At 48.3% G+C, this 26,315-nt stretch overlaps 1 protein-coding gene across 4 annotated transcripts; it reads left to right on the forward strand.

Moving 5' to 3' along the window:
- The first annotated feature begins 1,113 nt into the window (after positions 1–1,113).
- Positions 1,114–17,075, forward strand: AURKB (aurora kinase B). 4 transcript variants are annotated; one of them, XM_081835767.1, is made up of 11 exons: positions 1,114–1,243; positions 2,608–2,648; positions 4,086–4,273; positions 5,594–5,645; positions 5,685–5,871; positions 7,742–7,805; positions 9,304–9,495; positions 10,124–10,262; positions 12,413–12,561; positions 12,688–12,862; positions 16,472–17,075. In XM_081835767.1, the coding sequence occupies exons 4-11, from the start codon at positions 5,640–5,642 to the stop codon at positions 16,646–16,648; spliced, it is 1,089 nt and encodes a 362-aa protein (XP_081691893.1). In that variant the 5' UTR covers positions 1,114–1,243; positions 2,608–2,648; positions 4,086–4,273; positions 5,594–5,639; the 3' UTR covers positions 16,649–17,075. The 4 variants fall into 4 exon arrangements, with proteins under 4 accessions (XP_081691893.1, XP_081691890.1, XP_081691892.1 ...); XM_081835764.1 differs by lacking the exon at positions 5,594–5,645 and having other exon boundaries at positions 5,718–5,871; XM_081835765.1 differs by lacking the exons at positions 1,114–1,243; positions 5,594–5,645 and adding an exon at positions 1,256–1,368 and having other exon boundaries at positions 5,718–5,871.
- Positions 17,076–26,315: the final 9,240 nt, after the last annotated feature.

Genomic DNA, 26,315 nt, shown 5'->3' on the forward strand with positions numbered 1-26,315 from the left:
GCCCGGCTCCTCCCAGTAAATACGGTAGGGCTGCCCTTGTACCTTCTCGAGCGACGTCACCGCCCATGCAAATTAGCTGGCGCATGGCACCCTGGGAAAGCAGGCGGCTCTTCGGCCGGGTTGTTTATATGCCGCTCTTGCAGAAAGAGCTTCGCCGCGGGAAACGGTGCAGAATGCCGCAGCGGGAGGTGTTTTAATCTCTCGCGAAGAGTTTCCAAGGCAGCTCACTTTTGCGCCACCGTGACCTGAGAGGCTGTGCGCAAGATGGCGGCCCCGGCGTCCAGACGCGCTCGTTATCGTCAGTGAGGTATATCCTTACCTGTTCCTCCTCCGGGAGAACAGAACATGATGAACGGAGAGCGCATGAGACGTGATTAGAGTCTCCGCTGGCCGGGGAACAGCAACGCCCCAGCCTGCTCCTTTCTGATTTTTACTGACGATCCTTCTCTAACCTCAATCGTTATAAAAGCAGAATTAAGCTTTATTTCTCTATACTTAATCCTACTGTTTTTCTGATTCCTGCAGTGCTGGGGGTTCGACTAGATGATCCTTAGGTGGCCCTTCCAACTCTTACACTACTATTTTCGCGTGATTGGTCAGCTGAAGTGTCCATCAGTTGTTCGTTGGCCCGCCTACTTCCACCTTCGTCCGCAATTGGTGGAATACGCCTAACGGAAGACCATTGGCCGCTCTTTCTACACTGGTCCCGCCCCTTCTCTGGTTTCCAGGGTGCGCTGTTTTGCCTGGCGGCCCTCCATCCCTCTTTCGGCTCACGTCTCCCAATGCTTGGTCGTTTCACAAAATGGCCGACATATCCCGCCCTACGTTGCCTCTTCTCGTTTCTGATTGGCCGGCTTTGGTGTGTGTGTGTGTGGGGGGGAGATTGACAAGGTCCTCGTAACCACTAAGCTTGCGCTCGGCTATCTGCCGACTTAACCAATCGGGAGCGAGCATCGTCAAGGGCGCAGGGAAGCAGCCAATCGGTACCCTTTCCTCTCCTTTGCAAATCCCGCCCCCTTTCCTAACCCTGGAGAGGCGCCGAAACGTGACCAATGGAAAGGGCAGGAGAGGCGCGCGAGAGGCCCTTCTATTAGCCAATGAGAAAACGGGAGACTTCTGAGAACCAATTAGGAGGCGCGCCTGGAACGCGGCGGCAGCCAATAGGGCTTCGGGAGGGCAGATTTGAAAAGCGAAGGCAAAGGCGTTTTTGCGGCGACGCGGATGGGAGGCTGTTGGCCGGCAGGTAAGGGAATCTCGCGGGCCGGTGGGAGGAAAAAGGGGTCGGCGGGGCAGGGACGGGGATCCCCCGTGTCCCCCTTCAGGGCTGCGGCTCCCACCCTCCCGGACCTGATGGGAGACTGGGATCTGGTATTGCACGGAGAGCCACAGGGCTGCATGGGGTTGGGTGGATAATGGCTCTGGGTGGATCTCGGGGTAAAATAAATAATTTTTTTTATTTAATACCCCGCCCTCCGCAGCCAAGACCGGGCTCAGGGCGGCTAAACAACCAATAATAAAAAACAAGTTGATTAAAATACAATTTAAAAGATTAAGATACAATTAGGGAGCAATCTCATCATGGGAGGAGAAAGGGAAAAGAAAAAGGGGGAGGGAATCCAACTGATTCTGAGCCAAAGGCCAGGTGGAACAACTCTGTCTTACAGGCCCTGCGGAAAGAAATCAGATCCCGCAGGGCCCTGGTCTCATGAGGCAGAGCGTTCCACCAGGCCGGGGCCAGTGCTGAAAAGGCCCTGCCTCTGGTTGAGGCTAATCTGATTTAGGGCCCGGGACCTCTAAGGTGTTGCTATTTATGGACCTTTTGGGACATACTGAGAGAGGCGGTCCCATAGGTAGGAGGGTCCTAGGCCGTGAAGGGCTTTAAAGGGCAAAAGCAGCACCTTAAATCTGACCCTGCACTCCACTGGGAGCCAATGCAGCTGGAAAAGCACTGGGTGAATATGCTCCCATGGCAGAGACCCTGTGAGGAGCCTGGCTGCAGCATTCTGCACCCGCTGGAGTTTCTGGGACAGCTTCAAGGGCAGCCCCGCGTAGAGCTGGTAAAGGCCCAATCCGCACTATGCATAGGAAAGCAGCTTCATAGTGAGTGCTTTAAACAATCATGGATCTCCCCGCTCCCCAATCCTGGGAACTATAGTTTGCTAAGGGTGCTGAGAGATGTTAGGAGACCCCTTCCCCTTCGAGAGTTCCCTGCAAGGAGGGATTGGTTGTTGAACCGCTCTGGGAATTATAGATCTCTTTTTTGGGGGGGTGTCTCCTAATAACTCTTAGCCAATCTACATTTCCCAGTCCCGTCCCGTCCCCGCTTGAAATGGTATGGTGCTGTTTTTTTTTTTTTAATGTTTATAGTGCAGATGAGACCTTTATTCCAGAACAGTGTGCAGAAAGTAGCATCATATGGTTGCTCTCATTTAGATTTTTTCATAAAGTCTACAAACTGCTGGATTGTATCAAAAAACAACAAGAACCCCAAACCCACCCCACCCTCAAAGCAAGAAGGAAAATGTAGCTCACGCGGAGGGGGGGGGGATTATTTTGCCATCATACTACTAACTTGAAGGTATGTTTTTTTGCTCATAATTTCTGTAGCACTTCCCCGGGTATGAAATGCTTTTCAACACATGCTTAAGGTAATTGAATTTAACTGTTAGGTTTTGCATTCGTGAATGCCAGTTTTAGGGATATTGATGTATAGTTAGGTATAGGTGATTGAGAACTCTCCTGCAGCTGGAAGGCATGCCGTTAAGCACACACTAAATCTGTTCACAGTAATATTTCAGGATGTGAAATAATATTTTTGCCAGGCTCTGTCAGAACCTTTTCTCAAAAATTAATGACTGTATGCACAATGGACTCTATCCCCCTATCCCAAACAGGAGCACACCCAAGTCAACAAGTTATCACAAAAATAAAGCTTGCAGGAACATCCCTTCAGGCAATTATATTGCAAGCTGTGACATATGCATGTACCTGTACTCAGACATTCAGTTGTTCTGTGCCCACATTAATAATGGTGTGATTAAATATGGAGCATAAACTGGGGCAGCATACATCCTTATTTTTTAACCTGAAAGTTTCATGTGCTGCAAACAACCATTTGTATGTTTAGAAGGAGTAAACAATATTCTTCTTTCTTCCCAGTGCCTTTCTATTGTAAATATATGAATGTGCTTAAAGAATGTGGCACTCCTTAAGCTGCCAAACCAAACACAGTAGTAGTGCTTTCAGTAACCCTCGGCGACACTGACAACAGGGGGAGGGATACAAAGGTCTCCCTTGCTACTTTAAAAGAATCAGTCGGTATAGTACAGTGGTACCTTGGTTTCAGAACAGCTTAGTTTATGAACAACTTGGATTAAGAACGCTAAAACCTGGAAGTAGGTGTTTTGGTTTGTGAACTTTACCTTGAAATAAGAACAGGTTTCGCTTCCTGTTGAGGGTGTTCCATTTGTAAATTGAGTCCCCCACTGCTATGGGAAAGCACGCCTTAGTTTAAGAATGGACTTCCGGAACAGATTAAGTTTGTAAACCAAGGTACCACTGTATAGCTGTGGGAGGGTGTTGCTACTGGACGTATTAGAAAGCCAGAATTGAAAAATAAAAATAGTCTTTTGAAAACTGAAGTACAGTGGTACCTCTGGTTGCGGACGGGATCCGTTCCGGAGGTCCAGTCAGATCCCGAGGTTCCCACAACCTGAGGACCGCTTCCGCGCATGCGCACGTTACGAAACCCAGTAAAATACTTCCGGGTTTGACCCGCGCGCATCCCAAAGTTTATGTAACCCTCTGGTTACGTAAATGGAGGTACAACTGTATTTTTATTGTGAACGCAAAATTAAACATGTATTAACGGTTTCTGTTAAAAGTGTGATATTAACAATGTGTCAGATGTGAATCGCGTATTAGTTCACGCTTTCTGGAAAAATAAATAAAAGGTGTTGCATTTTTTTTTTTAATGGTGACTGGATGTTTGGCGCCCACAACCCATGTCCCAGGAGCCATTTGGCACCTAGATTTCCTAACGTCGGTTCAGTTCCACAGCATGATAATCTGTTTACCCTTTGCAGAGTGACTCTTGGGATTCAATACTGGAGCTGCGGTAATTTTGGTCACTATCTTTCTGACTTGGTGCTGGACACCAGAGGCGGGCTGTCTCTCCCTCTGAGGATTCTGAGATCCGATGGTCTTTCAGATCATCTTGTGATCCAAGATGGCAAATAAGGAAAATCTGAGCAGTATGTATAGCCTTTCCAAAGTAAGTCTTTACCTATATCTGCCACTGCTGGGAAAACTATATGTGGGGTGGAAATGTGTCAACTGTTGTGATGGACGGTGAAGGAATCTTAATTGGGGTGGTGAGTTAAACTGAGTACAGTGGTACCTCGGGTTACAAACTCTGCTAACCCGGAAGTAATACCTCGGGTTGAGAACTTTGCCCCAGGATGAGAATGGAAATCGTGCAGTGGCTGCGGGAGGCCCCATTAGGGAAAGCACGCCTCAGGTTAAGAACGGTTTCAAATTAAGAATGGACCTCTGGAACGAATTAAGTTCGTAACTTGAGGTACCACTGTATGTGTAACAGACAAAAATTGGATGACTAGTCTTTGACCTTATCTTCTGCTCTTGACAAAGTCCCATCGTGTGTGTGTGTGTGTGTGTGTGTGTGTGTGTGTCTGGTAGCCTGTGGGCTCTAAATTGTGGCTTTTACTAGTATCACATTTATTAATGGGGCCTCAAATGAAGGCATATAACCAATGATGTGAGGGGCAGCATTCTCTGTTATTTTACTTTTCCATGGAAATTTTCCCATTTCATAAGTTCATCGGTAACAGTGGATGGATGTCAGTTGTAAATACAATTAATACTAGACAAACCTGGCAGTTTCAAAGTTGTTTGCTCTGCTCACAGAATACAAGTAATAATAATAATAATTACCGTATTTTTTGCTCTATAAGACTCACTTTTCCCCTCCTAAAAAGTAAGGGGAAATCTGTGTGCGTCTTATGGGGCGAATGCAGGCTGCACAGCTATCCCAGAAGCCAGAACAGCAAGAGGGATTGCTGCTTTCACTGCGCAGTGATCCGTCTTGCTGTTCTGGCTTCTGAGATTCAGAATATTTTTTTCCTTGTTTTCCTCCATAAACTAGGTGCATCTTGTGGTCTGGTGCGTCTTATAGAGCGAAAAATACGGTAATGTGTTATTTATACCTCGTCCACCTGGTTGGGTTTCCCCAGCCACTCTGGGCGGCTTCCAACAAAAGATTAAAAGTACAAGCACCAGACCACAAGACGCACCTAGTTTTTGGAGGAGGAAAACAAGAAAAAAAATATTCTGAAAGAGGGATCGCTGTGCAGTGAAAGCAGCAATCCCTCTTGCTGTTCTGGTTTCTGGGATAGCTGTGCAGCCTGCATTCACTCCATAAGACGCACACACATTTCCCCTTACTTTTCAGGGGGGGGGAAGGGAGTCTTATAGAGCAAAAAATAGGGTACATAAGCAACTTAAATCAGATCACTGGAGTGTTTCAGAAAACCTACTGATACAAAATACACTGATTTTCTGTCTTTGCACACAGGGCTGTGTGTACGTCTTCATTTAAAAACCACGAAATGTGACCTTGAATGGGGCTAATGGAGGAGAGTCCCTAACTCTTGCTGCAGCCTCTCCTATTTCTTGATTGCGTTGTCCCTTTCCTGCAGTACCGGCTGAACAACATGACAAGTGCTCAGAGGGTTGCCTGTAAGGATACCAACACTCCATCATCCATCACCCCTTCTGGATCGCTTTTGGCCCACAGAGCTATTTCCAGCAGCACAAAGAAAGGCCCAAAGGATTCAGGTGCCCAGAATATGGGTAAGACCTGGTCTGCTTTGTGGAATTTTTTGGAAATGTCTGTTACGGAAATGGCGGGGGGCGGAGAGCACATTTTTAAAGTTGTTAAATGTTAGAAATATTATGCATAAATGTATCCTTGACAGCTCGGGGAAGTTACCTAGCTTTAACAATCATATAATATCAACTCCTTTGCCAGTTTCCTCCATTTCAACACTGACATTTCCGAGCACAATTCAAAGTGTTGGTGCTGACCTTTAAAACCCTAAATGGCCAGGGTCCAGTAGACCTGAAGGAGCGTCTCCACCCCCATCATTCTGCCCGGACGCTGAGGTCCAGCGCCGTGGGCCTTCTGGCGGTTCCCTCATTGCGAGAAGCAAAGCTACAGGGAACCAGGCAGAGGGCCTTCTCGGTGGTGGCTCTCTCCCTGTGGAACGCCCTCCCGTCAGATGTCAAGGAAATAAACAACTATCTGACTTTTAGAAGACATCTTAAGGCAGCCCTGTTCAGGGAAGTTTTTAACGTGTGATTTTACTGTATTTTTGGTTTTTATGGAAGCCGCCCAGAGTGGCTGGGGAGGCCCAGCCAGATGGGCAGGGTATAAATAATAAATTATTTATTTATTTATTTATTTATTTATTTTGCCCTTGGAAAAATGACTCTTTTCCCTGCCACCTCCCCAAGCGTGAGGACATGTATACACACCTCCTACCCCAGGAAGTGCCCAGAAGTGACAATTGCTGAGCTGATTGTTGGCCAAGGAAAGCCTAAACCCATCACCAGACTTGCCAAGGGGTCCAGACATGAAAAGGAAGTTTTTTGTACTTTGGGTGGTGGGGCTTCGGAGGTGTTTGCCTATGACAGGGGTCTGCAACCCGCGGCTCCGGAGCCGCATGTGGCTCTTTTACACCTTTGCCGCGGCGCCGTGGCGGATACTAGCGAGGGGAGGAGGCGCATTGTGCGCCCCGACACTCCCCACTGTGGCGGGCGCTGTACTGGCTGTGACGTCGCATGGGGGCGGTGCGTGTGTTAGTCACACACCGTCCCGACGTCAGCTGCCCGCCCGCCCGCTACATTGTAAGGGGCATGTACGCTGGTCACTGCATTGAAAGGCGGCATGTACGCTGGTCACTGTTTTGAAGGGGAGTGAAGAACACACACACACACAAAAAGGTAACTTGTTAATTTAACGTTTATTTCTATAAGGAGGAGTAATTCTGAGGGGTCAAACAAAGAATTAATAAAAAAGTGACAAAAAAGTTATTTTTATAATGACAAGTTTTGCGGCTCTGTTTTTTTTCGTTCGGAAACGGGTCCAAGTAGTTCTTTTTGTCTTAAAGGTTGCAGACCCCTGGCCTATGCTAATCTTATACCTGGGTCTTGCCCTGACATGTCTGCTTATGCTAATCTTGTACCAAGGACTTGTCTGGACATGTTTGCCAAGGTTAAACTATAACCCCTTTCTACTCCTCCCCTTTGGTGACTTGTCAGTGATGTAGCAATGATGCGTCAATGATGCTGTACGAACTGTATTCTGGGATATAGTTGCAAAGTTTTAAAAGTTTTGTCATCCCATCCTCGGGGTTCAAAATTCCTCTTTGAACCTGTGACGTAATAAACTTTGGTCTACAGCTATTTGCTCCGGTTGGTGGCTGGACTCCTTCCTTTATTCCACAGGGGCCCACGGACTCTGCCCGACGAGCTGGGTGACTGAGCAGCCTCGCACCTAGATTTTTCTGTAACATGTCTCTCACTGATTCCTGTGCTGCTGAAATTGCCTCGGATGCACCCCACTGCTTTGGGGTTTTCCCCAGACTGCTTGTCGTAAAGGATGCTGGTGCTTGTGTTGGTCTTGCTGTGTTATGGATGACGTTGTTTTCTGTTTCCACAGCTGTCGCAGGCAGGGTCCCTATTGAGTCCGGATCCATGGCTCAGCCGCCAAAGGACGGCCCGGAGTGAGTTCCCTTGTTACTGGTTGTTACTGGTTTCAGAAAGCTGGCGGTTGCGAATCTGTTCCTGGACTTGGGAATGGGTTGGGGCTTGCGTTCTCTGGCTAGTCATGTGTTTTTTACTTGCTAAATTTCTACCCCGCTATTCAGCTGAAGATCCCAGAGCAGTTCAAATATAAAAACACAAAGATATACAGGCGTACCTTGGATGCCGAACGCCCTGGAACTCGGACGTTTTGGCTTCCGAACGCCGCAAACCTGGAAGTGATTGTTCTGGTTTCCAAACGTTCTTTTGGAACCCGAACATCCGACAGGGCTTCCTCGGCTTCTATTTGGTGTTTTGCAACTTTCTGACTAGTTGCAAGACCTTAACCAGACCTAGCAGAGTACACACAGAAAGAAACGGAAGCAATTGGTGACTTGGCTGCAGACAGGATAGATGAAGCAGGAACCAGGAACTTGTAGTTAAGTGTTTATTATATACAGTGGACTATTTACAGGAACAGAACTCGGATCTTTTGCTAGCTGTCTCTCTCACACAACTCTTACACTGACACACTGAACACTGAACTCCAGAACTAACACATTCCAGTTAGTAGGCCATGAATTATCACTCCCTTGAGAGAGCTTGACCAATCAGGGAGCTGTCTCCATGCCTCTGTTATCACCAGGAAGACTTACTCCTTCACATGACCTTCTGGTTGTCTGCCAAACCTTAATTGACTCTGTGTGAGTAGCTGCACATACACAGTTTCCCAACAGGAGCTTCCTGTAGCCAATCAGAAGTTGAGATTTGGCTTTCAAACGTTTTGGAAGTCGAACAGACTTCCGGAACGGATTCCGTTCGACTTCCAAGGTACGACTGTAATATCAAACCGAAACAATACCCTGCCACTTCGAAAGGCCATAGATTGTTTAATGAGCCAGAGGCCTGGGAGAAGGGGGATGTTTTTGCCTGGTACCTAAAGGTACTGTATTTTTGGGCGCACCTAGTTTTTTTGAGGGGGGGGAGGAATAAAGAAAAAAAAAATTATTTCCCCCCCAGGCGCGGGGCTGGGGCGGGGGAAGCCCGAGCTACTGCAGCCCCCAGAACAGGCTGCTATCTGCAAGCTTGCGGATATCTGCCCGAAGCCCGGGGGCGCTGCGGAGTGCTCCCCGGGTTTCGGGCTGCAGGCTGCTGTCCGCAAGCCTGGGGAGCCCGGTGGGAACTCCTGCCGGACTCCCTAGGGTTGCGCAGAGCTTCCTGAAGCCTGGAGAGCGAGAGGGGTCGGTGCGCACCGACCCCTCTCGCTCTCCAGGCTTCAGCGAAAGCCTGCATTCGCCCCATAGGACGCACACACATTTCCCCTTCATTTTTGGAGGGGAAAAAGTGCGTCCTATAGGGCGAAAAATACGGTATGTAGTGATGGTGTCAGGAGAGTCTCCCTGCGGGGAACAATAGGGTTTCAAGGTGCCCACCCCCTCCTTGCAACATGATGCAGCTAACTTGTTCTCCACTCCCCAGGCGCTTATTCACCATTGATGACTTTGAGATTGGGCGTCCTCTGGGCAAAGGCAAGTTTGGGAACGTCTACCTGGCTCGGGAGAAAGAATCCAAGTTCATTGTGGCGCTGAAGGTGCTCTTCAAATCCCAAATGGAGAAGGAGTGCGTGGAACATCAGCTGCGGCGGGAGATTGAAATCCAGTGTCATCTCAGGTACTGCAAAAGACCAAAGGCCCCTAGGCCTACAAGTTCGTAATAGTTTTAACTGTTGGCCTGCTTTGCCCCCTTCCTGTGAGCATCAAGGACAAAAACGGCCAAGGAAAGTTTTTGGAAAAGATGGAATCTCTTTGGGTATAGAAGCTGTTGTCCCTAAAATCCTGTCAGTTTCCGGCTGTACAGATGATGTTCTTTGTTAAATTTCTGTCCCTCGCAAAGAGCCGGCAAACAAAAAGAAAAAAAGCCGCGAAAGAATGCTATTAAATTAAAAGCTGGCAATTGTGTGGCCCCATGGATCTTCATTCCTTTAATGCAGGGGCCAGCAAACCTTTTCAGCAGGGGCCAGTCCACTGTCCCTCAGACCTTGTGGGGGGCCGGACTATATATTTTTTTTGGGGGGGGGGATGAACGAATTCCTGTGCCCCACAAATAACCCAGAGATGCATTTTAAATAAAAGCACTGTAAAAACATGCTGATTCCTGAACTGTCCGCGGGCCAGATTGAGAAGGCGATTGGGCTGGATCCGGCCCCCGGGCCTTAGTTTGCCTACCCATGCTTTAATGTCTCTTTCCTTTCCTGCCGCTCCCCGGTCGTAGATTCTAACGCGCCTCCCCTTTCCTGCAGCCACCCCAATATCCTTCGCCTTTACAACTACTTCCACGACCGGAAGCGTGTATATCTGATCCTGGAGTATGCCCCTCGTGGGGAGCTCTACAAAGAACTGCAGAAACACCGGCGTTTTGATGAGCAGAGGAGCGCCACGGTGAGCTTGCGCATCACTGCGCCTGGGCTCAGAGGTTAAATAACAGCTTGGGGGCCCTTCAACCTTAAGGTCCCCCATGCATTGGCAGGAAGATGTTGCTGTGGCTCAGCAGGAGAGCATTGCCCAAAAATGGTCCCCGGCGGCATTCCCAGGTGGGGCTAGGAATGTCTTCTGTTGGAAAACCCAGAAAGCCACTGGCTAAATGGCTGTACATTAGGCGCGTCCAACTCCCGAGAGACTGTGATCTACTCCCACTATAAAAAACAACAACTGGCAATGATCTACCCATTGGATTGACCAAAGTTGTTGAGTTTTTTTGGGGGGGAGCCTTCACCAAAGTTGTTGAGGATCGACCAAGGGATGCCCCGCAATCAACCAGTTGGACATGCCTGGCGTACATGAACTGTTGATTTAAAGAAAACCCCTACATTGAATAAGAGCAATTAATGTCCAACCTCGAAAGAGAAAACGTTATTATTATTATTGCTGTTGTTGTTATTAAAACGTAAAGGACCCCTGACAGTTAAGTCCAGTCGCAGACGACTCTAGGGTTGCGGCGCTCATCTCGCTTTACTGGCCGAGGGAGCCGGCGTTTGTCCACAGACAGTTTTTCTCGGTCATGTGGCCAGCGTGACTAAGCCGCTTCTGGCGAACCAGAGCAGCACACAGAAACGCCGTTCACCTCCCGCCGGAGCGGTACCTATTTATCTACTTCCCCTTGGCCTTTTTTTGAACTGCTAGGTTGGCAGGAGCAGGGACCAAGCAACAGGAGCTCACCCCATCGTGGTGATTCAAACCACCAACTTTCTGATCGGCAAGCCCAAGAGGCTCAGTGGTTTAGACCACAGTGCCACCCGCGTCCCTGTTGTTATTATTGGAAACATTTAAAAAATATTTGCAAGTGTAAATTCGCGTGGATGACAAAACAGCACCTGTATCATAACAGACTTGGAAAATCTTTTACCTTGCAGATTTAGCTTACATCCACAGGGTATATACTACAATCTATGTTATTAAGATAATTTCTCCATAGTGACTGAAACAGAAGGGAGATTACTATTCCTATTGTTAATAAACACTATAAATTGAGACGGTGCTTAACACTCGTGCTGAAATAGAAAAGCCTTTGCCAAGGGCCTAAAGTTCAGGGAGGGGTCTAGCCTAATCTCAATCTGGAATGCCTTCCACGTGGTTGGGTTTTTGGTGGTTATAAGCCAAACATTTGAACCATGGAGGACCACTAATAACCTCCCCTGAAGACTTCCATCAACATGCAGAGATCAGCTGGTCTTTAAGGTGTCCTTAAGACTAATCTAGTAAATTATATACAAGAATCTTGAATGGGGCCCAGTAACATATGGGCAGCCAGTGTAAGATTTTAAGAACTGGTGCTGGCAATAGTTTGTTCGCATTAATCAAATCTTGAGGTTACCAGGGCATGAATCATTCTGGCCAGGCTATCCCTGTCCAAGAACGGTCATCGTGGGTGCACCAGCTGGAGCTGGCAAAATAATAATAATAAATAATAATAATAATAATTAAAAAAAGAATTTATTTATAGCCCGCCCTCCCCAGCTCAGGGTGGCTAGCACCAATAAAATCACAGGAAAAACATAATAGGGGGAAAGAGGGGGGGGGCGATAGGAAAGAAAAGAAAACCAATTTAAAATACAGGTTAAAATGCAATTTAAAATGCAATCTCATTTTAAAGTATCTGATAAATCAAGACCATAAGGGGAGGGAAACATAAGGGTCAGACTGAGTCCAAACTAAAGGCCATGCGGAACAGCTCTGTCTTGCAGGCCCTGCGGAAAGAATCACGTCCTGCAGGGCCCTAGTCTCTTGTGACAGAGTGTTCCACCATGTCAGGGCCAGTGCTGAAAAGGCCCTGGCCCTAGTTGAAACCAATCTAACCTCCTTGAGGCTCGGAACCTCCAAAGTGTTGTTATTTGTGGAACTTAAGGTCCTCCGCGGGGCACACCAGGAGAGGCGGTCCCCGTAGGTACGTGGCTGATCTGTTTGGCTGTCATTCAAAGGGTGCAGTTTGAGGTCACCCAATGCACCAAAGGAGCAGTTCAAGTCTCTCGGATAGCAAGGCACTGGTGTCCCAAGGTGTACGCAACGGACCCTTCTTTGCTTCACCTCTGCAGTACATGGAAGAGCTAGCTGATGCCCTCCTCTACTGTCACAGCAAGAAGGTCATTCACCGTGACATCAAGCCGGAGAACTTGCTTATGGGGCTGAAGGGGGAGCTGAAGATTGCTGATTTCGGCTGGTCCGTGCATGCCCCCTCGCTCAGGTAAGGGGGACGCCCTTGGTTTGGTTCGCCCTGGTGGGCTTGGGATATCTGAGGCCCTTGTTCTCCATTGCGCTGCCCCAGATCCCTTCAGCTCTTAACCGCCCTTGACCTCCTGCTCTGCCTCAGGAGAAAGACCATGTGTGGAACTATGGACTACCTGCCCCCTGAGATGATTGAAGGCAAACCACACAACGAGAAGGTGGACCACTGGTGCATCGGGATTCTGTGTTACGAGTTCCTGGTGGGGCACCCGCCCTTTGAGACCGCCTCCGCCCCGGAGACGTATCGCCGCATTGTATCGGTGAGCTTCCCAGTCGGCTTCACAGTCCGTCCACAATTGTCATTCATGCCAGCCATTTCCATGCAGAGTTGCTGGGTTGCAGAAGGAGGGTTCTGCTAGCCTCGAGCTCCTAGCACCGGAGGGCTCTAGCCCCAAAGGGGGTTTTCCCAAGAAGTGGTGCAAATGAGGGAGGGGGGAAGAGACAAAAGCACGAGGATTAGGAGCTTATGTGGCAGAAGAACTGGTGAAAAGCATAGGGCCAGTTCTTGCGGCTTCAGAATGGAGTGGGCCACCCAGGGTCAGCAACACTGATTACCGTATTTTAGCTCAATAAAACACACTTTTTTCCTCCTAAAAAGTAAGGTCTGTGTATCTTATGAAGAGAATGCTGCACGGAGGAGGGACGTGTAAGCGGCTCCTGTCCGCTTTCCTGCTTTAAAGCGAGCCACGGCGGATGGCTCCCCTTCCTTCCTTCAGAATATTTTTTTTTTCGTGTTTTCCTCCTCTAAAAACTAGGTGCGTCTTATGGTCAGGTGCGTCTTATGGAGCAAAAAATACGGTGATTGCAGTTGCTTCCCGACTGGATCTTTGCTGCCCACAATGCAGAACCCACCAGTGGTCCTGGCTGCCACTTTCCTCAGGGCTGTAGACACGTATCCTGAATAGGCTACAACCCTTTCACAAGAGCCTAGAGGCGCTGCAGTGCACACCTGGGAAATCATGAGGCTTGGAGCCCATGTGGGATTAGTGGCTACAGTGTTGGACTTTAAAAGCTGCGGAAACCCAGGCTCCCCCTCCCATCCTTCAAGCAGGCCTTGGGCCCACCTCTCTAGATCTAGCTTTCCTCGGAGGGTGGGTGTGAGAATGAGGGTGGGTGTGGGGAACGGGGGGCAGGCTTGTGCACATGAAGACCCTTCAAGGTGTTTTGGAGGAAGAGACACATACAGTGAATGAGTGAGTGAATGAATGAATGAATGAATGTTTATTTGCGTCAGCCATCGGCCATAGCAACAATACAACAATGCGATATATAAAAAACTGAAATAAAAAGTCGATTATATAAAACACACTTTAGGATCCTGAATCAAATAGTGGACCTTATTCTGATTGCCCCAGCTAAAAACCTTGCAGACTACTTTCATCTGCTCATCTTGATCTGCCAAGAGAAAGGGTACCGTGGCAGTGGTTGGATGACCCGGAATGGACAATAAAAGAGGGGTGATCATCTCATTCCTCAAGTCTTTATAAAGAGTGAAAGCCAGAAGGGCATGTGCCACCAATTTGGGACTGCCATCTCCACAGGGACATAAGCGTTTTTCGTGTGGAATGTGTTGGAATCATCCCTCAAGTACAGCCGAGGGCAGTACATTCAATTTTGCGAGGGTAAAAGCGTGTCTATATTTTGGGATTGCTAGGTTATGCAGGTAGGGTGCCAGAGAGTCAAAATGAGAAGGTGGAAAATAGTCATACCATGGGCAAAATTTCCTTATACGTACAGTGGTGCCTCGCAAGACGAAATTAATTCGTTCCGTGAGTTTTTTCGTCTTGCGAAGCACGGACTTTGGAAAAGCTTCAAAAATCACCAAAGTCTTCAAAAACCTCAAAAAACCGCGTGCTATGAGTTGCTCCTCAAAGTGAATGCACGGTTTTAAGAAAAAGGAAACAAACTTGCAAGACAAAGGAAACAAACTTGCAAGACGTTTTCGTCTTGCGAAGCAAGCCCATAGGGATACTCTTCGTTTTGCAAGTTTTTCATCTTTCGAGGCATTCGTCTTGCGAGGCACCACTGTACATACAACATACCAACTGGCTGAGCATAGGCTATCTAGCAATAAAGTAGGCAAAAATGAGATCTCCCTTCCACTATGTCTTATGATAATTCAAAATAGGGAAAGCTACCTGAGGAGAGTACAGAGGGAAGTGAAGAGGAAGAAGAGAAGTGTTTGGATTTGATATCCCGCCTTTCACTCCCTTTAAGGAGTCTCAAAGCGGCTCACATTCTCCTTTCCCTTCCTCCCCCACAACAAACACTCTGTGAGGTGAGTGGGGCTGAGAGACTTCAGAGAAGTGTGACTAGCCCAAGGTCACCCAGCAGCTGCATGTGGAGGAGTGGAGACACGAACCCGGTTCCCCAGATTATGAGACTACCGCTCTTAACCACTACACTCTTAACCACTACACCACACTGGCAGATGGGGCTTGTCCACCTGTGAAAGTAGCCCATCTTGGAGAAGGAAAGCTTGATGCTGTTGTAAACAAAATCTTTTTCCGTTATGGGGTATCCAAGAGCCCGTATACTATTGGTAGGAGAAAATAACAGAGGCCAACCAGAGAATACAGTGGTGCATCGCAAGATGAAATTAATTCATTCCGCGAGTCTCTTCGTCTTGCGGTTTTTTCGTCTTGCGAAGCACGGCTATTAGCGGATTAGCGCTATTAGTGGCTTAGCGGCTATTAGCAGCTTAGAAAAAGGGGGGAAAAACTCGCAAGAACTCGCCCGATGTTTCGTCTTGCGAAGCAAGCCCATAGGGAAATTTGTCTTGCGAAGCACCTCAAAAGACGGAAAACTCTTTCGTCTAGCGAGTTTTTCGTCTTGCGAAGCATTCGTCTTGCGGGGCACCACTGTATTGAGAAGCAAAGCAGCTGGTAAGCCTGATCTTTATTGAACTGTTGCAACAGGGTGCTCCCCTCACATGCAGGAAAGGAGGAGGACCCAGAACCAAGGTGTACCTGCCCCTATATAGACATTTTAAATTCCCTGCCCTGGAGCTCCAGACCACCCCTCCATACATCATACATACAGAAGCAGTGTAACCCAAGACCCCCCCCCAAAACATCATGCCTACATCACAGAAAAGGTGGTCTACAACAGAAATTTGAATGTTGTTGTTTTTCCTGTCTGCCAGGTTATCTGATAATGCCCCATCTGATTCCCTTTCCTGGTAGTCTGTCCATTCCTTTGAGATGGTGGTTACTAAATTCCTGTAACAAGGAAGGGTTTTTTCCCCACCTCCCCCCATTTGGTCCCATTTGGTCAGTTTGGGAGTCAAAATGGTTTCAGGACTGTCTTCCTGTGCTGCTTCAGACATGTGCTTTATATATTTATGTACGTGTTTGCTTGGTACATTTATGAACATTTATTATATATCTAAGACTTGCCGATCAGGGAGCCCTGACCATTAGGTCCAGTCGTGGCCGACTCTGGGGTTGCGGTGCTCATCTCGCTTTATTGGCTGAGGGAGCCGGCGTACAGCTTCCGGGTCATGTGGCCAGCAGGACTAAGCCGCTTCTGGCGAACCAGAGCAGCGCACGGAAACGCCGTTTACCTTCCCGCCAGAGTGGTACCTATTTATTTACTTGCACTTTGACGTGCTTTCGAACTGCTAAGTTAGCAGGAGCAGGGACCGAGCAACGGGAGCTCGCTTGCTTCCTGCCTAAATATGTTAGCAATTCAAGTACCAGAGATGTCTTTCCAAATGTGTGTGTGTGTGTGTGTGAGAGAGAGAGAGAGAGAGAAATGCATTCAGAAGCCGAAGAAGCGTTTGTCCCTTGCTAAATCCTCCCATGCCTGCTTTTCTCTGGTTCGTGGTCTTGACTCCATTTTCTCTCTCTCCCGTACCCCAAATACAGGTAGATCTGAAGTTCCCCCCGTTTGTGACAGAAGGCGCCCGGGACTTGATTTCAAAGCTGCTGCGCCACAACCCGGCTGATCGACTGCCACTTCAGGGTGTGATGGAGCACCCTTGGGTGAAAGCCAACTCGCGGCGGGTGCTGCCTCCGGTCTATAACGCTGGGCCTGTGAACTAGCTCTGAGGAGGGACACACGAGGAGGGACTGGTCATAACCGAGCGATGGCCCAGGAAGAATTTTGGTTTGGTTCTGTTTTAAGGTTTTCTTTCAAATGATTGTAGGGTCTTAATTTTTTTATTATTATTATTTTGCTCCTGGAGGGCCTTGCTGGAAGAACTGATAGGCGAGTAGTGTATTTCTGCCTGCTAGTGGATAAACCTGCCCCTCCAAGCTTCTGGGGGAGCTGGCTTCGATTGCTTCAGAGTCCATATTGAAAAATGGGTGTTGCTTCAGTTGGAACTGAAGGCCTTTAATCCTTCCTCTCTGAAAAGCTCTTTTTAATAGACCTACAGTCACCCAGACCGTTCTAAGACATTGATCTTGTGGCATTATCCTACGGAGATGTTTGCATCTTTAATAAAACTAATATTATTTTTTATATTTACTTGATTGGCTGTGCCTCCTCTTCCTTCGTCCAGCTGAAACTTTGGATGGTTATTTCCAATTTCCTCAAAGCGCAGAAACAGATGGGTGGGGTTTGGCTTGGCGCTTGACACAGAGGACTCATTGTTATGCTGGGGGCGGTGGCTCGGGCTGAGTATACATGTACTTTCCTGCCCAGACGCCCCGCCCTGCCATGAACTCTTCCTTTGGACTTTCCAAAAGACAGCTTGGAGCAATTGGTCAGAAGAAGAAAGCAAGGCGTGGATGTTATGCTTGCAGGCCTGTGTTGGTCAGTGCGGGAAAGCAGAGATTTCATGTATGCTGCATGGAGCTTCACGATAGGAGAGAGAATTTCAAAAACTAAAAGCATAAATAGAATATTCAATGGAAAGGGCTAATTCTCACTGAGGGGGTAACATGGCAGTTGCATGTAGTGCCCCAACTGCCTTCTAAAATAAGACATAAAAAGTAGCCAGTGAGGCTGTACAGTGGTACCTCGGGTTAAGTACTTCATTCGTTCCGGAGGTCCGTTCTTAACCTGAGGTACCACTTTAGCTAATGGGGCCTCCTGCTGCTGCCGCGCCGCCGGAGTACAATTTCTGTTCTCATCCTGAAACACAGTTCTTAACCTGAAGCACTATTTCTGGGTTAGTGGAGTCTGTAACCTGAAGAGCATGTAACCCGAGGTGCCACTGTATTTGTACCCCACCTTCCCTCCGAGCAGCAGGGCAGTGGACTAAATGTCCCTTGGAGTACTTCCAAATCTACAATACTGTGTTCCTATGACTCCTCGTTTTATTTGTGCAACAACCCTGTGAAGGTACATTAGACCGAGAGAGAGTGATTGGCATGGCTGGATTGAATTTGAACCCTGGTCTCCCAGGTCCTATTCTGGACCTTTCCAAACACGCATCATTTCGCGATGCAGTAATTCAGTTTTACTAGCAAACGAGAGGTTACACTAACCCCTTTCTAGCCCCGGGAGGAGCGGGGAGAACGTTTGCACACCTACACACTGCAACATGACACACAGTTTGGAAAGCTTTGTCCTAGTCCAACACTACACATCATATTCTTGGAGAGAGAGAGAGGGAGGCTGAAATAAATTGGGACTTCTTTGAGTAGGCTCCCTGACATGAGTAGACCTCGGTCATATACATTCATTTTAGTGCGTTTACTCTCCGAACATGCTGCTTGGTATCTCGATTGTCAAATGTAATCTGTTCCAGAAGACTTCTGAAACGTTCAAAAGCCAAGGCGCAAAGGGCTGTCCACAAATTCAGTTGGAAAAAAAAACGAAAAACACGCAGCGGAAGCAGTTAGACTTTCAAGGCATGTTTGAAAACGGAAACATTTACTTTTGGGTTTTCAGCATTCGGGTTCCAAACTGTTCGTCGACGGAGACGTTCGAGAACTGAGGTACCACTGTACAGATCTACAGAAGGTCATTTTGAGACCACCCACCTCCACTAATTGGCTTTTAGGTGTATAATTTTCCCCAAAGATCCTTTGTATTTCAACTTTTCAGCCACTTGGACTGTTGAGTATCTGTGGCTCAACGCCCCCTTGGGTGGTTTCCTGGAGACGATTTTGCCCTAGCTGTGTTTTCCTTACAGGTAGGTAGCTGTGTTGGTAGTCGAAACAAAGTAAAATAAAAAAAATAAAAAAATTCCTTCCAGTAGCACCTTAGAGACCAGCTAAGTTAGTTATTGGTATGAGCTTTCGTGTGCATGCACACTTCTTCAGATACCTGAATACAGTCATACCTCGGTCTTCAGGTTGCGCGTTTTTGGGTTGCGGATGCACTGAAACCCAGAAGTACTAGAATGTACTGTGAGAAACGGGCAAGCAGGATTCGAACACGAGCCTTCTCCCCTCCTGTGGTTTCCAGCAACTGGTATTCAGAAATATTGCTGCCTCTGACTGTGGAGATGAGCCTAGCCATCTCCTCTGTGAATTTTTCGTCTCTTTTAAAACTAAGTTGGCCACCCCTGCCTCCTGTGGGAACAAGTTCCATAGTTTGACAATGTCTTCATTTCTCAATCCACCTGCTTTAGCTTGTTAATGGAGAAATCTGAGGGCTCCCTTGGACAAAAAACTAGGACACCAGCCAGGAATACAAAACAGCAGCCAGTAGGCTTGGTCTTTATTGAAGACTGTCGCGACAGGACTCCCACCTGCCACCAGGTGGAACAAGATGGAAGCCCCAAACAAAAGAGAACCCAAACTTTTATTAGCTGCTAATCCCCATGTTGGGACACGGGTGGCGCTGTGGGTTAAACCACAGAGCCTAGGACTTGCCGTTCAGAAAGTCGGCGGTTTGAATCCCCGCGACGGGGTGAGCTCCCGTTGCTCAGTCCCTGCTCCTGCCAACCTAGCAGTTCGAAAGCACGTCAAAGTGCAAGTAGATAAATAGGTACCGCTCTGCCGGAAAGGTAAATGGCGTTTCCGTGCGCTGCTCTGGTTCGCCAGAAGCGGCTTAGTCATCCTGGCTACATGACCAGGCTCCCTTGTTACACCCCCTCAAACTACATCATGGTTACATCATGAAAGGGGAGGTGTGGTGGCAGTAATCTGAGCATCCTGGACCCTGCCCCATGGTTCCCCTTGCCCTCCACCAAACACCCATCAAGTGCAACAAAAAAGATCTTTACATTTCCCTGTTTCCCAGCCAAGTTCATCACACCCTTTTGTCTTCATCTGGGTTTGTTATTTCTGGAATGGCTACCTGTCTGGCACTCAGGTATCAGGATGCCAGGGATTATCACTCAGGCAGAGGGGCTGCTGAGGAGCTGAGCTCACATGTCTATATGAATTTCTGAAGTTTTCCCAGTGAGCCAGTACAGAGATGCATTTATCAGTGAATTCTTACATTTGAAGTTGTGCAGCAGAGGCCCTTTGAACAGATAGGAAGAAACTGTGATGAAGTGTTTTGTGGGGACAAATCACAAAAGCCACAAAAGCGATTGTGCTGGTTTTGGTAGTGGGCTGCATGTGCATGAGATCTGCTGGAGGGGCAACCCCACCCCAACCTATACATAAATTTCTCCAACAAGCTACACTGACCCTTCGGGAATTTTAGCGGGACAAATACAGGATTGTGTCTGCAGCCCAATCCTAGTGGCTTCTTTCCCTCAAAGCCAGGACAAAGCCATGTTGCCGTAAAAGCTCTGCTGGGTCTAACCCAGCATCCGTCTGGACCACAGCATCTTGTCAAAAAATGGCGTTCGGCTAGGGGCTTCTGGGAAACTCTGAAGCAGAACCAGAAGCTTCCTTCTCCACAGTGTGCCTTGCAGTAACCATAGATGAGCCATTCCATTTATTGGAAGATTGAGGTTGAATCCTGACAAGACAGAAGTACTGTTTTTGGGGGACAGGAGGCGGGCAGGTGTGGAGAATTCCCTGGTCCTGAATGGGGTAACTGTGCCACGGAAGGACCAGGTGTGCAGCCTGGGAGTCATTTTGGACTCACCGCTGTCCATGGAGGCGCAGGTCAATTCTGTGTCCAGGGCAGCTGTCTACCAGCTCCATCTGGTACACAGGATGAAACCCTACCTGCCCACGGACTGCCTTGCCAGAGTGGTGCATGCTCTAGTTATCTCCCGCTTGGACTACTGCAATGCACTCTACGTGGGGCTACCTTTGAAGGTGACCTGGAAACTGCAACTAATCCAGAATGCGGCAGCTAGACTGGTGACTGGGAGCAGCCGCTGAGACCATATAACACTGGTCTTGAAAGACCTACATTGGCTCCCAGTACGTTTCCGAGCACAATTCAAAGTGTTGGTGCTGACCTTGAAAGCCCTAAACGGCCTCGGCCCAGTATACCTGAAGGAGCGTCTCCACCCCCATTGTTCTGCCCGGACGCTGAGGTCCAGCGCCGAGGGCCTTCTGGCGGTTCCCTCCCTGCAAGAAGCCAAGTTACAGGGAACCAGGCAGAGGGCCTTCTCAGTGGTGGCCCCCGCCCTGTGGAACGCCCTTCCAGCAGATGTCAAAGCAATAAACAACTACCTGACATTCAGAAGACATCTGAAGGCAGCCCTGTTTAGGGAAGTTTTTAACGTGTGATATTTTACTGTATTTTTGGTTTCTATGGAAGCCGCCCAGAGTGGCTGGGGAGGCCCAGCCAGATGGACGGGGTATTAATAATAATAATAATAATAAATCTTATTTCCGTGAGGTACCCCAAAGTACTTAGGAGGCACGCTTCCTTGGCCCATGGCGACTCCATCTTGGCTGACAGGCCATGACGCTTTTACCAAGCTCTTGGCGGGCGTTGCGCTCCGACGCTTTACTACCTTGCTGTGCTTTCCCTAAAATACCATAAATACCACACTTAAAACCAAGCAAAAAGGATGGGTGTAGCCCCCTCCCCTCATGGAAAGCCACGAAGGCTTTAGAGAGGTATTAAAGAGCTTATTAATGGAGGAAGGCGGCTCATTATGCATTTGTGGTGGTTTTTACACTCCTTACATTGTAAGGCTTAAAGCAGCAAGGCAGGACGGAGAGAGTGGTTCCCTCAGATTGTGAGGTGACCGTGTCATTGTGCTTTTCCTGCCTTTATCTCTCTCCCACACACCCCTCATTTTGTATTGGACACTATTTTATTTTATTTTATTTTATTTTATTTTATTTTATTTTATTTTATTTTATTTTATTTATTTTATTTTATTTCGTTTCATTCCCCCATTCCCTGGTCGTCAGTGGTGAGGAAGGAGGGTAAGCGAGTCACATTCCAAGGCCTGCTGTGAGGGAAACGAGGCAAGCCAACATGGCGGCCGCGCAGGTGCTCCCTCTCCCTGCGCCCCGCCCCTCCCTTTCCCAGTGCCATTCATCCTCCCCACCAGTCCTGCTCGCTTCTCCGAAGTGCCCGGATGCCAGCAGCCCGGCCGCCATCTTCCCGACTCAGCCGAAGCGGTCCCGCACCATTCAGTGAGCGCGAGCCCAGCAGCAGGTGCCGCCGCGGCCGCCGCCAGCCCCGTTCCGAGCCCCGCAACCGCCTCGACCAGCATCCCCGGAGATGTGAGTAGCGCGCCCCATTTGCAAAGCGCCGCGGGGCCAGCAATGCTCTTCAGGGTGCATAGAGGCGGGTGCATGTGAAAAAAAGAGAGGGTTTTGACGTTTGCTCACCGGCGCGAGGGAGGGAAGGCGGCTCGGAGCCGCCCACGCAATGGACCCCCCGCGGGTGGCTTTTCCTCCTTTTTCGGTGCTTAAGGGGAGAGGGTCATTGCAAGGAGATCGATGGCGTGCAATCACCCCCGGCTTGCATTAGTGTTTGTGCATTAGGTTTGGACCCCCATTTGGGGGAGGGGGGGGAGGAGGCGAAGGGCTTGGCCGCCGTCCTTTGCAAAACAACCACCCGGTTTTCAGGGCGTTGGGGCTGGGTGAAGGGAGCGCAGGGGTGAGAAATGAATGTAGAAACGTTGCGCTGCCCCCCCCAATCCCCCACGCCAAAGCGCGTTATCCTTTTGTGTCTCTCTTCGCCCACCCACACATCAGCCTAAGGCGATCTAGGGAAGGAGGGGGGGGGATCAGGGCAAGGACGTGAGGCGGCTGGAAGAGATCGAGCGGGGTGGGGGCGATGAGCCTTCCTCCACCTTGAAAGAGATGGCCGGGGGGGGGGTGCCTCTCCCTCCATCGCCAAGCTTTCCCCCTCCCCTCCTCTCCAAACCTCGCATCTTTCCGCAGGCAAAGGGATCAACTGGTTTCAATGTTGCACCTCTCATCTCATCCCCCCCCCACCTCAATCGTGGAATCGGGGGGGGGGGGAGAGAAAGCCCCCCCCCTAAAATAGGCAAGGAGAGAAATAAACAACATGCGGTGTTGCATTTCCCCTAAGATAGCGAGAAATAAATGAGGTCATCGTGTACGATCCTTCCCCTCCTTGGGGGAGGACGTATAGGAGAGCCCTGTTTTATTTCCCCCCCCCCCTCGAAATCTTCTTGATGTAGCCAGGATCTAGGGAAGGTGATTTTAATAAATAGTCGGACATTCCGCTTTAATCTGGTCCCCATCCATTTAATCTCTGCCTGTTTTGATGGAGAATTGCCTCTTCCTTCTTTTTAAATATATTTTGCAGGAAAAAGCTAGCATTAAATACATTTTTTAAAAAATCTGCCTGCATATAATGTTTCTGCTGTTGTTTTTTTAAATGGGAGTGCCTGCTTCCTCCCTCCCTTTTTCTCCTCCATTAGCATACCTGGAGGCGATCAACTGATTCCTGTGTCAGTGTAAAAAAATTAACAGATCCCACCCCCCCACCCCGGTTACAGGTGTTAGGTATATGGTGGTGGTGGGTGCCTAGCGATACCCCCCCTCCCCACAAACGCCAATGGATGCCAAATGCTCTGATGGTTGAAATCGACAGGGGGGTGTTCTGAAAGCATTATCTGACCAGATATATGTATTCAGCGCCCCCACTTTCCATCTTTCCTCTTCAGCAAGGCACTAGATACAGCCCCTCACCACATCTGAAATAATGGGGATGTGCGGGGGGGGGGGCACGTTTAAGATCTGCCACCCCTCCCATATTCACCCTTTTGAGTATTTTTAGATTTTGCAAACGCAAGCAGGCAGACAGATGACGCTAAAAATACCCTTTATTCCCAGGCAGTTGTCACTTCCTTGATTTTCATTCAACCTTTGCTGTTTGTTCCTCTTTTGTGGTGGCAGGAGGGCGAGAGTGGAATGCCCCCCCTTTATTCTGCAAAAACCTCAGCTTCCTTTCCTTGCTGTGATTGGCATCCTTGTGGTGTGGACTCCCTTGGTGCACCATAGAAAGGAGTCGTAGAGACCACCCCCCCCATATGAAATTTTCTGTTTTTCTTTCTGGGGGATGTAGATCCTTCACAAATTTTGTGTTGTCTTTCCCCAGAACGCTTCCTAAGCTCTGAAAAGGGGTGGGGATGGGGATAGGGGGATGACATTGTGGAAGAGATGGTAAAACTGGATTTGGGGAGGTAAGATTTAGAGTCGGGTCTGTGTGTTATGGACAGGAAATGTACGTGCATAATTAAGAAAAACAGGCAGGAACAAGGTGTGGAGGGATTGGGGGAAGGTGAGGGGAAAGGAATGAGAATACACACACACACACACATATTATTTACATATATATATATATGTAAATAATATGGCATTTGTTGTGGGCGCATTTTGGGGGCTACAGTGGTGTGCATGCCCAAGAATCGAGGGTTGTTGAGGGGGGTGTCAGGATGGCAGGCAGGAACAGATGTTCAGCGAGACTGGGAGATTTTTCTGGCAAATTTCTTTAAAAATAAAGGGTGATGGGAGGGCAAGATGATTTTGAGTCCGCTGCAGAAATGCTTGAGGCATGCTTGGCTGACGAGGGAGCTGCACTCTGCATGCACACAGATGGTCTAGAATTTGTTCGGGGCTGAAGAATTCAAAGGAGGGGGGGCAGGCATTTTGGTGGTGAAATCTGGGGATTTTGCTCCTGAAGGAATGGCTGGCTGGCACTGCTGGGCTGTGGTGGAACACGGCTCTCTGCGTTGTTAGCTGCCCTGAGATCTACAGGTGGAGGGCAGTATGCAGATTTAATACATAATAATAATAATAATAATAATAATTGCAAAAACATTCTGAGGTTCCAAGTGGCGCTTCCGTACCTTGTGGAGAAAAGTCCTCCCTTTTCTCCCTGCCCCCTTGTGGGAATATTGTGAGCTCAAACACAGAGAGAACAGCTGCTAAATTAGCAGATGATGATTTTGTAATGAGATTTAAAATAATAAAAATCAGCCGGTGCAAAAATTATAAACTTACATCGTTTCCCCCCACCCCCACAGCTGTGTTTGACTATGCATACTTTTTTCTGCCTGAGTATTAATAAAGCTTATGCTGTGTAGACCTACAGCTATATTTTATCCACAAAAATCCACCAATATCCCACAGATGAGCCACAGATTTTGATGTGAGCTTACTCCAGTCTTCAGCGGGATTTTTTAAAATGGGCCTGACTTGTGTACTTAATCAGATGATAGCTCAGTAATATCATGTGTCCAGCATGTGAATTTAAAATATATCAAAACTAGCAGGTTTATATATGAAAGAGAAACTAATTAACCAGTTCTTCATAACACTTGTCCAGCAACATATTATCTTTCTCTCTCTCTTTAATAAACGTAACTCATTGCCAGCAGTATTATCACCCTTCCCTCCATCTCCTCTGTATACCTTAAAACAGTGTTTCCCAAACTGTTTCCAGCTGGTTTTTTTGGACTACAACTCCCATCATCCCTAGCTAGCAAGACCAGTTGTCATGTATGATGGGAATTGTAGTCTGAGAAAAACAGCTGGAGACCCAGGTTTGGGAACCCCCACCTGAAAGCAACCTTCTTAAACTTTGGGGAGGGGGGGTTGTCCTCAGATGTTGTGGGACCAGAACTCCCATCATTCTTGACTAAACTGTCAGGGGATGATGGGAGTTGTAGTCATAGAATCATAGAACTGTAGCGTTGGAAAGGGACCCTGAGCAGCATCTGTGCACCCAAATCAAATAACGGATTTGGGTGAGGGGACATCATGCCATTTAGCATTCTCTCCTCCAATGAACTGGCATATGTAATTGTTCACTCATTCTTCTCTGTCCACCCTTTGAATCTCTTCTTAGCTTCCTCTGCTTTGATAATAGTTCCCCTCTTTTTAGAAGGGCAGGGGGAGACCTGGAGATATTGATTCCCCCAGTTCTTGCTCTGAAAGGTCTAAGGACTTTAAAAGTTTGTCCTTGTACCAGAAGTAATTGTGGTGAACACCCCCTCCAGATAGTGACAAAAAAACCTTAATGGATCCGAGTGACTTGAGAGTGTTCACATTAAATTTGGGGTCGTGGGTTCGAGCCCCACATGGGGCAAACGGTTCCTGCATTTACCGGGGGTTGGACTTGATGACCCTTAGGTCCCTTCCAGCTCTACAATGCTGTGATTCTGAACCTGAAACACATTCCCATCCTAGGAGTGGTCTGTAAATTCCCCTGGATCTCTTCTTGAGGGTGTGTGGTTGGGTTGAATCAAAGAGAGGAGAGGCCTAGAGCTGTGATCAAATACCCTCCCATACTTTGCCCTTCAATCTCCCCCTGCCCTACTTTCAATGAATTGATCTCTTCTCCCACTACTTGAAACTGCCTTTTCTGGCAGCCCGTAATTTGGAAGGTGGGTTTTGTAAAGGAGACAGGGGTACGCTCTCTGAGGCTGTCCCAGGATGTGCAAATAATTTTCGGTATGCATTA

Source organism: Podarcis erhardii (genome assembly GCF_964252035.2).
Source record: "Podarcis erhardii genome assembly, chromosome: 13".
Lineage (NCBI taxonomy): Eukaryota > Metazoa > Chordata > Lepidosauria > Squamata > Lacertidae > Podarcis > Podarcis erhardii.

Coding starts and splice junctions, on each gene's coding strand:
- AURKB (XM_081835764.1), top strand. CDS start 4,229: ATGGCAAATAAGGAAAATCTGAGCAGTATGTATAGCCTTTCCAAA. Junction 7,806..9,303: donor CCGCCAAAGGACGGCCCGGA/GTGAGTTCCCTT, acceptor TCCACTCCCCAG/GCGCTTATTCACCATTGATG. Junction 10,263..12,412: donor ATGAGCAGAGGAGCGCCACG/GTGAGCTTGCGC, acceptor TCACCTCTGCAG/TACATGGAAGAGCTAGCTGA.